General features: G+C 48.4%; 1 protein-coding gene and 1 long non-coding RNA gene across 2 annotated transcripts in view; both read right to left on the bottom strand.

Annotated features, from left to right (window-relative positions):
- The window catches only part of AGO2 (argonaute RISC catalytic component 2), a 117,217-nt gene extending 117,005 nt beyond the window's left edge, over positions 1 to 212 (bottom strand). Inside the window, exon 1 of the mRNA XM_046642058.1 lies at positions 51 to 212. Within this exon, the coding sequence (XP_046498014.1) occupies positions 51 to 72 (22 nt within the window). The 5' untranslated portion in view covers positions 73 to 212. The remainder of the gene's footprint in view (positions 1 to 50) is intronic.
- A 3,868-nt stretch (positions 213 to 4,080) lies between these two features.
- On the bottom strand, positions 4,081 to 5,137 carry LOC124227745 (uncharacterized). The gene is made up of 3 exons (XR_006885533.1): positions 5,087 to 5,137; positions 4,578 to 4,656; positions 4,081 to 4,285 (listed from the first exon to the last, which is right to left on the bottom strand). It is a non-coding gene; the product is annotated as an uncharacterized LOC124227745 (long non-coding RNA).
- Positions 5,138 to 14,331: the final 9,194 nt, after the last annotated feature.

The raw sequence follows: 14,331 nt of genomic DNA, 5'->3' as shown, positions 1-14,331 counted from the left end.
CCCGCCCGCCAACCGCCGCCGGCGCCGCGGGGAGGAGCGCGCGGACTCACCGGGGCCGGCTCCCGAGTACATGGTGGCGCCGCCGAGGGGCTCCGGGGCCGAGGGGCGGCCGCGCGCGCGCCACGGGCCCCGACGCCGCGAGCCGCGAGGGAGCCGCCGGCCGCACGATCCGCCCCGGCGCGGCCGCCTCGCCAAACAGGTTTACCCGACACGGCCGGGGCGGCGGGCGGAGGCGGCGGCGGCGGGCGGGGGAGGGGGAGGGGCGCGGGCGGGAGGCCGGGACGGGGGCCGGGGAGAGGGAGGGGCGAGGGGAGGAGGAGGCGGCGGAGGGAGGGGCGAGGGGAAGGAAGCGGGAGGGGGAGGGGAGGGGAGGGGGACACGGAGGAGAGGGGAGGAGGGGGGAGACTGGGGAGGAGGAGGAGGGAGGGGAGGAGGGGGAGGTGGGAAGAGAGGGGAGGGAGGAGAGAGGGAAAGGAGAGGGAGGGGGAGAGCGAGGGGGGGAAGAGGAAGGAGGGGGAGGCGCGCCGCGGGGGCGGGGCCGGCGACCCGCTGGGTGGTGGAAAGTGGGGGCGGGCGGGGACACGGACTGAGCGGCGCGGGCCCGTGTGGCGCGGAGGCCCCGCCGCGGGGCGGGGGGACCCCTTGCAGCCGCTCGGAAGGGCGACGTCTCCTCCGACTGGGCGGAGCGGGGCCAGCATGGCTTTGCTCCCCGAGACCCGGTAGAAAGAAAAGAAAACACACCCCTCGTCTCCCCCGCGTCTCCGGCGCGCGTGGGGACCCCGTTCCGGCTGCCCGCGCGGTGGGGATGGGGATGCACGACCCTGCCCCACCTTTCCCCCCACCCGGCCGGGTGCGCTGGGACACGGTGTTGGCGTGGTGTTGGGGTCCGCGTCCTGGCGCCTCAGCATCTCAGCCTTGCTTTTTTTTTTTTTTTTAAGTTATTAACGAAACATGAATGTCGGGAAGCTTCCTCCCGACCCGGAGCTTGAACTTGAACGCTCCGCGGCCCTCGCACACGACCACACCGCCACCTCCCGGCCAAGAACCCAGATAATCCATGTAAGAATAGTATCAAGTTTTTGGTAGATCTTAGCTGCCATCAATGATGAGCTCGAACTCAAACTTGCTCTTCCAGCACTCAGGGCCTCCCCAGAGTCTTTCCATGGGGCCCTTTTCTGACCCCACCACGCTCCTCTGCATCTCTGTCCTTGCCCCACTTGTCCCGAAGCGTTCTCCCCCCACCCAAATCCTCCGCCATCCTTCAAGGCCCCCTCAACTGTTTTTGGACCCTCTTCCAGAGAACCAGCTGAGGGCTAACTCCTTTCTCCCCCTAATTGGGGGGCGATTAGAAGTCGTAGGGTGAAATAAAATCCGAAGTTGGTCATCATCTTTTTAACCTACTTGCCTGCTCACTCCTTCATCCTATAAACGTGTATTATCTGCATATTGGGTGCAAGGAACTGTGTGTCCCTCCGGCCTAGGGTGGTAGAAAGATGAAGACGGGTCCCGTCTGCAAGGAGCTTAACATCCATTGGGTTTATTACTAGTTCTATGCGATCCTCAAGGACATGCCTGAGTAAGTACAGGACAATCAGCCTTTCCTCCAGAGAGAAACTTAAAAGGATATCCATCTTCCCCAAACCATTGCTGTGAACAGGATTCAGTCCCATGGCCCCAGCCTCCCAGACACCCATCCATCTCTCTCTAACCCTCTGCCACCACCTCCACCGGCACAGAGGCCTGGACCACTAAAGCCCCTGAAATTACTCCTCTCCCTCACTGTTCCACCCAGCAGTCATCTCCTGTGAACACAAATCTGATTTTGTGCCTGCTTTGCTCAAAACCTTTTATTGGCTCCCTGTTTCCATCGGCATATGGCCTAAAATCTTTAAGCTGGTTTACACAGACCCTGCCTGCTTTACCAGAATCTACTTCACCTTCTCTAGGCTACTCAGATCCACATTTTCACTTTCTCAAGAGTGTTACTTTGGGAGTATGAATCAGTACAATCATTTTGGAAAAAAATGTTTGGCAGTGTCAGGTAAAAGCTAACCACACATGGCCCTAGGTACATAGGCTGCTGAAACGTGGGTTTAGAAGCCCAGCAAGCAGGAGGAAGAATGCACGCCAGCACGGGACTGGGTACCACCCAAATACCCCTCAGCTGTAGAATAAGTGATGAGAGTGATATATTCGTAAAGTGGAATCTAGTGACGAAAATGAACACTCTTCAACTACGTGCAACAATATGGATGAATCTCAACAAGGTTGCTTGAAAGAAGCCATCAGCCATACTGCATGATTCTCCTTATAAAAGTTCCCAAACAGGCAAAATCGAACTATACTGTTTAGGGATGCATAATTAAGTAGTGAAAAGCTAAAGAAAAGCAAGAAGGTAGTTACCCTAAGAGTTACAGTGGTGAGGACTGCTGGTTGCCGGTGGGTTGCTGTGACCACGGCGGGGCATGGGAGTGCGGGGGTGCTTTTGGGGTGCAGGCTCCTTCCCGTAATACTGAGGTTCACTTTGCATGTCTCTTAAGCTGCACATTTATTTTTTATAGACTTTTCTGTACCTTTACTATAGTTCACATTTAAAAATAATCATGAATGTTATTACTCTCTTATGAACCACGCAACTCCCAAGTGCCCATTCTGTGTCTGCCTGTGTCTCCCTCACATGACCATGGTATTTTCTGCTCGAAACACTCAATCACTCAAAGGCTGTCAGCTACTGTAATCTCCGGCGTCAGAAAACGCCCTGAAGGCTCTGTAACTGTCTGCCTGCAGCTCCCCCTTCCGCTTGTTTGAGCACACACGTTGGGTAACTTTGTTGCAATGGTTCCTTTGCAGAAGGTCGGGCAAGATAATGTCTCCCCAGCGCTTCATTGTGTCACTTCTCCGCGGAGAACGAGCAGGCGAGGCCCCCTGCTGGTGAAGGGGTGCCCTCGCCTCCGGCGCCGGCCCCCTCGCTGTGCTCCGCCGAAGTCCAAGCAGTCTCTGGGTTGGCGGTCTCCCTCCCCCGTCGCCAGGACGCCGGGTTCTCCTTTGTCCTGTTCTAGATAAGCCCCCCTCTCCCAGACATGCCCCTCCACCACCTGTTGCGGAATCCCGCCCCCTTTCTGCAGCGAGCACCCATCCCGGGCCCCCACGAACTCCAGGCCCGCAAGTCAAACCAAGTTCATCTTCTGTCGCCTCCTCCCAGCCTGCCCCTTTCCTGTGTTCCGCAGCGTGGCCACCAGACTCACCATCCACCAAAGAAAACCCCAGGCCCCTCTGCCTTCTGCCTCTCCCGAAATCAGTGAACCCTCTTAACCCATTTAATGGAGCCCACTCAACTCTTGCTGTGAAATGTCTCTAGAGGGGCCGCCCGGTGCTGCAGCGGTTAAGTGCGCACGTTCTGCTTCTCTCGGCTGGGGGTGCACCGGTTCGGATCCCAGGTTCGGATCCCAGGTGCGGCTTGGCAAAAGCCATGCTGTGGCAGGCATCCCACGTATAAAGTAGAGGAAGATGGGCATGGACGTTAGCTCAGGGCCAGTCTTCCTCAGAGAAAAGAGGAGGACTGGAAGTAGTTAGCTCAGGGCTAATCTTCCTCAAAAAAAGAAAAGAAAAGAAAGAAATGTCTCTAGAACCCTCTCCAACTCATTGCTCCTCGGCTCCTCCAGACCTTCATCCAACACTTGGATGTTGACGACATGGGGCCAACTCTGGGCCCAGTCTTTCTCCCGGATGTAATTGATTGCTCTGTATTTGGGGATCCCTATGCTCTGATAAGACTGCAGTGCTGTAAACACAGCCAGAGACCCCAACACTGGTCAGCCCCAGGTCTGCACACTGGGGTACAGCCACTCCAGAGCAGGAACGCCACAGGAAAGGCAAAAGGAGATGAGGGGAAACACACAGCACTCCTGTGGTCACTAGACCGACAAAGCTCTCACCTTTGGGGGCCCATAGTTTCTTCAAGACTAAAATGTGGGCACCAGAAGAAAAACAGGTGCTCCAAAAACGTGTTCTGCACGTTATAAAAGGGGGATTATGAGGTCAAGCAAATAGGGAAGCATTGAGTTAAACAACACTAAACAGATTTATTGGCTGCAAACCTTCTCAGAACCTTTAACAAAGTATCAAGAGGAAGGAGGGGAACAGAGAAGTCTGCAGTCTTCGCCAACCCACTTGGCCACAGAACCCTTTAATCACAGGGTGCCTTCAGGGTCCATGGAGCACACTTTTGGGAAACGCTGAGGTAGAGCTTTTCTGTGATGCCTTCCAGCAACAACGTTCTAAGATTCTTTTGAATAAAAATATTGGCTGTTTTTCTGAATTAAAAACTCAAGAGCATAGCTGTGAACTGACAAATACTTCTATCGTAGTAGGAACAAAATACACATCTAAGCAATTTCTACCCTCTGAACCCAACATTAAATGGAAGCCACTTAGTTTGCATACATAAATCACTTTGTCATTCTTGTACCCAACAGAGGCTAAGTCAAGAATCCTGAAAATGCAAGCAATCACAGCCACCTCCTTGTTCCACCCCAGGGGGCCACCAACACCACTGTGCTTCGGAGGGTGTCACTTACTGGAACACAGAAGTGCCACAAGGGCTGCACCTAAGATCTATCCAGAAGACATTATTTCCTCCAGGACGCGGTGTTTCCTCTGTGCAGTAAGGAAAGAACAGCAGAGTTCACCAATGTGAAGATGTTGAAAAGTCAAAATGGACGACAGATTCCAATGGAAACATAAAACTGTAAAGCTTAAAAACAAACAGAAGAACATCTCTGGGCTCTAGGGCTAGGCAAACAGGTCTTACGCTGGACACCAAAAGCACAACCCATAAAAAGAAAGGTGGGTGCACTGGACTTCATCAAAATGAAGGCTTTCCCCCGTGAAAGTCCGTTAAAAGGGCAAACAGACTGGCAAGAGGGGAGGAAATGTTAGCATTCTGTGCATCTGACAACGGACTAGTATCTAGTTTAGAGGAAGAATTCTCACAGTTCAACTGTAAACAAGCAAACAGTCCATTCAGAATGTGGGCAAAAGACATGGGGAGACATTTCTCCGCAGAGGCAATAAAGAAGGCAAGGACCTGTTCACCATAGTTGACCATTAGGGAAGTCCAAGTTCAAGCCACAATAAGACCAGAGTGCACACCTATCAGAACGGCTGGAATAAAAAATAGTGATGACAACAAAGTCGGGGAGGGTGTGAAGAAACCGGTTCTCCCCTCCTTTGCTGGTGGGAACGTCCGACCGCGAAGCCTCTAAGGAAAACAGTTTGCCAGCTTCTCAAAAAACTAACATACAACTACCACATGACCCAGGAATCGTACTCCTGGGCATTTCTCCCAGAGAAATGATGATCGTGTTTGTACATAACCAGTACATGAATATTTATAGCACCTTTATTTGTACAACCCAAACCGGGAAACAACCCAAGTGTCCTTCAATGGATGAATGGTGGGACAAACTGGTCCATTCCCACCATGGAAGACTTTTCAGTAAAAAGCAACAAACCATTGAAATACACAACCAGTTAGATGAATCTCAAGAGAATTATGGAGAGTGAAAAAAAAGCCAGTTCCAAAAAGTTACATATTGTATGCTTCCGTCTATATACCACTCTTGAAATGATGAAAATAAAGAAATGCAGAACAGATGAGTGGTTGCCGGGGGCCAAGATGGGAGTGGATGGGAGGGAAGAGGGTGTGTCTATGGGAGGACAACACGCCGGGTGGAGAAAAGCTCTGTATCTTGACTGCATCAGCGTTGATATCCTGGTTGTGATGTTTTACTACAGTTCTGTGAATGTTTCCATTGGGGAAACTGGATAAAGGGTACCTGGGATCTCTCCATATTATTTCTTATAATTGCATGTGAATCTATAATTATCTCAAAGTAGCAAGTTTAATTTAAACGAAAATACTCTAGCGTGCCAGAAACAGTACCTTGCCTCCCACCTGCCCCCCCACCCTCCCCCCGACCCTGCACATCCCAAAACAGAATTATTAGATTAGTGCCAGCACTGCTTTCATGACCTTGAGGTAGGGAGAGATTTCTTAAATGAGATGAAAGAACACGCCATGAAGGACAATAATGAATTCTGACTGGATATTTGATGATATTAAGGAATAATTGCTAAATTTTTTTAGCTGTGATAATGGTGTTTTGATCATGTCGATGAAAAAGGAGCTCTAGTTTTTAGAGAATCACACTAAAGCGTTTTCAAATAAGAAGATACAACGGCTGGAATTTGCTTCAAAGTCCTCCAGTGGGGGAGGGGAGGTGGGGACGAGAGAGGAAAGGAGGCAAGCGATGGGTGCATGGGGGTCATCATACTCCGCTCTCTATTTTTGTATGTATTTGAGAATTTCTGTAATACAAAGTTAAAGAATGGCATCATCAAAAGAGTGACAAAGCCCACAGCGTGGGAGAAGACATTAACACGCTATTTATCCAACAACAAGCAAAAGAACCTGTCCAGAATATGGAAGGGAGTTAAACATTTTTTTTTAAAGAAGGACAATCCAATAGAAAAATTGGCAAAACACTCGAACAGACACTTCAAAAAGAGAAATGCAAAAGGCCAATAAATGTGTGAAAAGGGGCCAGCCCCGTGGCCGAGCGGTTAAGTTCGAGTGCTCTGCTTTGGGGACCCAGTGTTTCACCAGTTTGGATCCTGGAAGCGGACATGGCACCGCTCATCAGGCCATGCTGGGGCAGCATCCCACATGCCACAACTAGAAGGACCCACAACTAGAATATACAACTATGTACTCATGGGCTCTGGAGAGAAGAAGAAAAAAAACAAGATTGGCAACAGATGTTAGCTCAGATGCCAATCTTTAAAAAAAAAACAAAAAACACGTGTGAAAAGAGTGCTCAGCCTCATTAGTGACCAGGGAGATGGATGTTTGAGTCACAAGGAGACACCACCACAGACCCAGCAGATCAGGGGGTGCTGAAAGTCAGGAGGAGGAGATTTGAACGTATTCACTAGGGAACCACCAGATTTCTGAGCTTGTAGTGGTATAATCCAATGTTTTATATTTGAAGTTCCTGCTCCGTCACCTCCCAACCCATCACCATGACTGTTGACAGTAGCTTGTCAATACCTTGGGTCATCCACCTCTCTTTCCTCCTGCCCTACCTGCTGAAATTGGCTCCTAACGCTGTCACCATACCCCTTGGCCTCCCCTAGTCTAGTCTCCGCACTTTTGAAAGCACGTTAGACCGTGTCACTCCTTGTCTGAACTTCTCCTGCCATCCTGCTGCTTGTGGGGGTAAAGACACACCCTGGTGTGGCGTTCTCCGGAATGGTCCCCCGCTCTGTGCTGGGCCACCCTGCCCCCCTTCATCTCTCGTCCGTATGACGCCCTGAGCCTACGGCTGAGGGGTGTTAGGAAAATCTAACCCAGAAGTAAGCTGTGGAAATCTAGGCTTTCACACTGGAGGAGGCCATAGGCCAACGTGCTTTTCTCTGTCTGCCCCCATCTAGAACATCACCTCCACTTCTGAATAGCACCACTTGAGGGACACTGATGCATACAGGAAGAAGACTAGCATTTATGTAGTGCTTGGGTTTCTGTCCCATAAACATGATAGGTGAAGCTGGACGGCCTCACTTCTCTGCCGAGGCAGTGGGTGGAGCTGCACAGCTCCGGGATCAGTCCTGCATCCTCCTCACCTGCTGGGATCAGCACGGTGTCCTATCGGGACCTCCAGGGTTGGATGTGGTCTGTAGTGAGGGTGCGTATGTCCCGATCCTGCTGCGAGGCCTGGTATGTTAGAGGGTACTCTGTAAATGGTGGCCCAACACTCACCCACGGTCCTCTGGTTCAAGACCCTGCGTTTTCCCCATGGCCCCACACATGGAGGAGGGCAACCAGAATGAGGGCACTGTGGAGTCACAGCAGAGGACAATGTGACTCAACCTGAGACGGAGGATAGAGTGGGGAGTTGCTGCTTCAAACCTCTTATTGAGCTTTCCAGTTGAGAAGGGAAGAGGCTTATTCTGTGTTTCTTGAAAAAGCAGAACTGAGTGTGGCTCCCTGGTCTCTTGGCTTCTTCTGACTGGAAGGTTCCCTAATGCTCTTAGCATCAGTAGTTTCCAGTTTTGTTCACATATTTCCTACAATAGTTTTAAATATTTTTCATCCCCCTCACACATTAAGTTGACACCTACAATATTTTGTAAGTTTAAATAGTTACAAAGAATACAATTTCTGGTATATTGTAAATATTGACACTTAAAAATAAAACTGTCATATCACTTTTTAAAATGTAACCAGATGGAATATAAATGCCATATCGATTTGCTATCCAACATGATCCATTAAAAACGGCACACGATCATCCTCTCTAACACTTAGGCACTTGACATCTTTCTGTTACCCACAGAATTCATATTTCTGCTTTAATTCTTCTACAGATATTTGTAGAAGGTAAGGTAATATACTATATACTTCTCTACAGCAAAAAATTTGTATATAAATTGAAATTTTAAAATTCGTCTTATTTCCCGGGAGGCTTTAGGTGTTAGAACAATTCTCGTCTTGGATTTATCTTTACAATTTTAGTTCACAACTGTTCAAAACACAAATATATTACAAATTTGGAATAATAACTGCTAGCCATGAAAAGTACAATTTCGTTGGAAACGCATCTTTTAAAGGAAAGAACCAGACTGCCTTTTTTGACTGGTGCACGGGTCCAGGATTGAGACAAGGCTCTTCACCAATGCAATTCCCAGTTCTCACTTCTAGATGTCAGCGCTGAGAGCTGTGTGCACATAAGCAGTGGGTGGAGTGGAAGGAAATTTTGCTATGGCAGTGTGACTCAATTCTCTGAAGCCCTTCCGAGGTATGTGCCAAAAATCGCACAATCTTCTGCCGACAATTATGTGTAATGATCTACAGCTGACAATTCAATTAGCTCTGCCTTCGGGGTGACGAAAGCCAAGCCCTGGAAATCACCTGGCTTTCAAAAGGATCTTTTATGGCCCCAGTAAAGTCTGGGTGTCTGCAGGAAAGGTGTGGTGGATTACTGTCCAAAAGTCATCGCCTTCGGGAACAGTTTCTCACTCCATTGATCCTGGGCTCAACCATGTGACTTGCTTAGGCCACTAGGATGTTGGCAGAGCTGCCCTCAGAGGCTTTAAGTGTGGTTGTGTGGTTCGGCTGCAGGCTTAGCCCCCTCCCTACAGCCCACCCAGGTCACCAAGAGGAAGGCTCCTGCCTGCAGCTGCAGCCTCGACCCAGCCCCTGAGTGAACCAGGAGCCTCCTCCCGGCCAAGTGCAGCTGGGTCGGCGGCCGCCAGCTGGTGCATAGAAGGGCCGTGATGTAAGTAAGTGTTGTTACACAGCAAAAGCTAACCGATTCAAAATCCCAAAGGCCTTTCTAAAAAATGGAAATTGACAAACTGCTTCTAAAATTTATATATGACTGCAAATGAGTCAGAAGAGCCAAAAAGAAAATACCTTGAAAAAAGAACAAAATTAGATCACTCACATTACCAACTTCAAGACTGATTATAAAGCGACAGGAATCAAGACAGTGAACCGAGTGCAGCAGAGAACTTTTCTGGGACTGAAATCTATTATTTTTTTTTCACTTAGAGGCACCAAGTTTAAGCCAATATATTCAGAAAGGTTTGGAGGACATAAAAATATTATTAATTCATTTATACCTTTGCCAATAAAATGTTTTTAAAAGTAAACAGTTTTTATCACTTCTTTAAATAGGTTTTTGTCAAACTCTTAGAGCTCCAAATTTTGTTCATTCAATTTACGGAAAAATATGGCATATGATCTGATTTGCAGACCGAGTCCTCCTTCTCAAACCTATCAGCCAAATAGACATACTTTCTGTCAGAAGGTGACCATTTTACAATTTGGATGTTAATACGAATTTCCAGGAATATTCTAGAATCACTGAGAATTAAATTAAGGAATGAATTTTGTAAGATAGATTGCTAAAGCAGTCAGTCAAGATTAAATTGATAAAAGTCTAATATAATAATGTATCTATTTTATAATATGTTACAAGAGCAAGAAAATAAATCAATATGTTTTTTAACATTATATAATTTATAATATACAATGTAACATGGACCTGAAGTGATAAGTTACTTAAGAAGCAAGGAGTATGGTAGAAGGTATGCTCTCCTTTGGTAAATGTGTGTGGATATCCGGATGTGTGTTTTTGGCCTTTGAGATTAATTAAATGAGAACCAAGTAATAAAAGTCAGAAATAATTTCATTCATTTTGTTAAACATCATGATAGGATTTTCCTATGAATTTAAAGAACGACAAAGGCACATGCTGCTTAAAAACAACCACTCTGGCAGCTCCCACGTCAGAATTACTTTTTGTTCTCGAGGTGGGAAATATGCCCATCCACTATGAAAGAGACTCTGCAGAAATTTTATCTGGGTTTTATCAATATATCTTGAAAAATGTGATGGTCCCAGAAAACACTCCAGTTAGATGTCACAGAATTATCATCATTAATGTCACTGTTTCAGCTGTTTGAAGGGGCTTTCTCTTTCCACCTAATGATACGCCAACCAGCATGAGTTTTGAGATTAGCAAAAAAAGATAATTGCCCAAATACATTTAAAAAGGTATGTTTGGCATTTCTTATCAGTATCTTTGCTTTGCTCTCTTTCAAGGCAGTTCCGTTCTTTGATGCGTGTTGGGGACACAAGGGGCACAGTCCAGGTCACCCCCCCCCCCAAGACCCCACTCCACAGTCTCCTTGAATTCAGAGCATCACGACAGCCAACACGTCCAGAGTCTGGCCCCGCGAGGGCGCATGGTCCTGGCCTGGCCGTGAATATTTTCCTGAGCTCAGGTCCAGGCACCCAGGTGGACTTGGGACCCGTGAGGGAGAAGCGTCTATAGAGGTGGATTCTCTGGAAGCTGGTCCTTGAGAGCCCTCCAAGCTCCCGCTGAGTGGGTCCCCGGGGTACCTTCCGAGCTCAGAGACCATGGCCTTCCATGGCCCTTCGACATAAACCACGCGGACAACCTTGAAATGTCAGATGTGGCTCCCTAAGTCAGGAAACACGGGAGCCACACACGAGAGATGCAGGTTTGAAATCTGCTTTTGTGTCGCTGCTGAAAGGGAATGTGATTAATGTCTTTCAAACAAGATACAGAAAGGGCACTTGTGCCTGCTCACTAATTCCCTGGGTGTGAGAATGACTGGCCACCTCTGGACGCTTAACTGGTAAGTTCCAGCCTACAGCTTCATCCAGAGGACAGGAAACGGATGAGACAGCTGTGCCAAGAGGTTCCAAGATGCTTGGGGCACAGACAGTGGGCACGGTCTGGACCACCCAGACAAGTCAGTTCTCTAATAAATTACTCAGGGACGCTAAGCATAATTAGCTTTGATCTCCTACATTTGTTTTCCTTTTTCTATTGTGGTAAAATACACACGACATAAAAGTTACCATGTTAAAGTGTATAGTTCGGTGGCATTAAGTACATTCACAATGTTGTGCCATCACGGCCTTTGACTGAGAAAGGATCTGAATGGACATTTCTTAAAAAAAGACATGCAAATGGCCAACAAGCACATGAAAAGATGCTCACCGTCATTGGGCATCAGGCACATACAACTCAAAGCCAAGAGGAAACACCAGCGAGCAGCCACTAAGACAGTTGTTTAAAGACAGAAAGGAAAATTGTAAGTGTTGGCAAAGCTGTGGAGAAACTGGAGCTTTCAGACTTGCTAGTGAGAATGCAAAACAGCACAACCACATCAGAAAGCAGCCCGGCAGTTTCTCAAATGGTTAAACATAGAGTTATCGTTTGACCCAGAAATTCCATTCCAAAGTATCTACCCAAGAGAAACAAAAATACGAGACCACACAAAAACCTGTACATAAGTGTTCATAGCCATATTATTCCTACGGAATAGCCGAAAAGCAGAAACAACCCAAGTGTCCATCAACTGATGAAATGGGATCCATCCATATCAGGGAATATTATTCGGTGATAAAAAGGAAAGAAGTGCTGACCCACGTTCCAGCACGGACGAACCTCTGAAAACATTATGCTAAGTGGATAAGCCAGACACAAAGGACCACATGTTTCCCTTATAGGAAAGGTCCAGAAGAGGCAAATCTGTTGAGCCAGAAAGTGGATTCGTGATCGCCAGAATGGGAGGTGGAGGGTGATGGCTGAGGAGAGCAGGTGACGGCTGCACAGCTCTGTGGACACACTACTGGCTGAGAGCACTGGAGCGGCTCCAAGGGCAGAGGCCGACAGGGGCACATGGACTGGAATGTTCTAGAACCATGTGGCTGAGGTGGAGGTGACAAAGAGATGTGGGAGGGAGTCGGCAGGTCCCTGGCTGGGCCCTGACAAGGAGTCTGTATTTTAATATTTTATTCTAAGTGTGCTGGGAAGCCTTTGCAGGTTGTGAGCAGGGGCATTACATGACTGATCATCATTTAAAAAGATCAACACACACTACTGGCCGGGGAGCTAAGAACAGTTTCTACATTTTCAAAGGTTATTTAAAAAAAAAGATGTGACAGAGACCATACACAGCCTGCAATGCCTGAAAGAATTCTCTCCGGCTTTTTAGAGAAAAAGGTTGCTGACCTCTGTGTGTCTTCAGAGAAACTGATGTGTGAAGCTGTCAATTCTTTCTGGGTTGAAAGAATGGTTTGGGGGAGGGCTTGAGAGCGAGGATGCTGTCGGGAAGAGGGGTAAGGTCATGATCTGGTCCAGGAGGGGAGATGAGAGCGAGGCGGAAGCTGCAGCCGTGCAGCCCGGCTGGGACCTGCAATTCCCTGGTCCCTGTTTACATGTTCCCTGGATTCCTGTGCAGAGACCGTGGACGACCTTTTGTCCCAGGCAGGGTCCCACCGTCACAGCTCGTGCCCTCCCTGGGGTCAGCTGCTCAGACCCGTGCTTCTGGTGAGCTCAGCGCTCCCACTCCAGGGAGGGGGCCCCCTGCTGGATGGCAGCTCGCAAACCCGCCTGTGTTCCTTCATTTGAGGATAATAATTTCAGCGTAAAGTATCATCTGGTCACGTCTCCCTGAAGTTATGGCCAGGAAACCCCGATGGTGTCTTGCATGCTCCTGACTCTGTGCTCATGAAAATAGGCTGCTCGGTCTGTGTCATTTATACAGATGGCAGACCTCACCGGCCACATCATAAGTCTTCCTAATTTCATCCTTAAAGTAGAATTTCTGCTAGTCTCTAGTCTACAACTAGCACTGGTTCGTTTTGTAGAATCAGAACAGCCAGTTACAGGGCCTAAAAACCATGTAAGGAAATGATATGTGGAAATTTGGTTTGTGATTTGCCATTTTCTTCAAAATGCTCACCGACTGGGAAGGATGAGCAATTACGTCCCCGGGGTTCGGCGGTGTCGAGAGGAGAACCTCGCAAACGTCAGCATCTGACACCCACAGATCACTTTCTAGTCAAAATGGGAAACATGTCTGAGCAATAGCCAATCCCATGCAGCCCCACGTCCAGGGTCAGGACCACCATCGCTGGGGCGACCAGATTTGTCATCTGATGCCACGCACCAGACGTGCACGTCATCTGAGATGTGTTCTAGACAAAACCGAGACCCTTCACTGTCATACATCACTCCCAGTCTGCAGGAGCCACTAGCAGACAAACTCAGAAGCTGGAGCTCCGCTGGCCCCCGGGCACACGCCTTCACCATGTCACTGCGCTGCCCGGAGCAGCTCCCCCGACGGGACACAGCACCAAGGGTAACTTGTGCTCTGACGGGATCCTGGTTTACAAACTGATGGAAGAGAACACCCTTTGCTGTGGATTGGAGGAAATGGAGTGTGGATTTGGGGTTAAAGAAAATTCACAGGGTGGGAAGTTGGAGGTTACCACCTAAAAGCAGGCTACGAAACAGCATGTGGGGCACATTATATGATTTTGGTTAAAAAAGTGCATATATACACCCAGACAAGGGTCTGCAAGGAACTGGAAAAGTACTGTTTTTTGTTTTTTGTTTTTTTTGAGGAAGATTAGCCCTGAACTAACATCTGTTGCCAATCCTCCTCTTTTTGCTGAGGAAGACTGGCCCTGAGCTCAGGTCCATGACCGTCTTCCTCTATTTTATATGTGGGACGCCTGCCACAGCATGGCTTGATGAGTGGTGTGTAGGTCCGTGCCAGGGATCCGAACTGGTGAACCCCAGGCCACCGAAGCAGTGTGCAAACTTAACCGCTGCGCCACTGGGCCGGCCCCTGGAAGAGTAATGTTTTTAAATAAGAAATTGTGTTTTTGTTGTGGTAAAATACACATAACACAAAATTTACCATTTTAACCATTTCAAGTGT

This window comes from Equus quagga, chromosome 16, assembly GCF_021613505.1.
Source record: "Equus quagga isolate Etosha38 chromosome 16, UCLA_HA_Equagga_1.0, whole genome shotgun sequence".
Classification (NCBI taxonomy): domain Eukaryota; kingdom Metazoa; phylum Chordata; class Mammalia; order Perissodactyla; family Equidae; genus Equus; species Equus quagga.
Note: the sequence above shows the minus strand (reverse complement) of the source record. Positions and strands in the feature narration are given on the sequence as shown.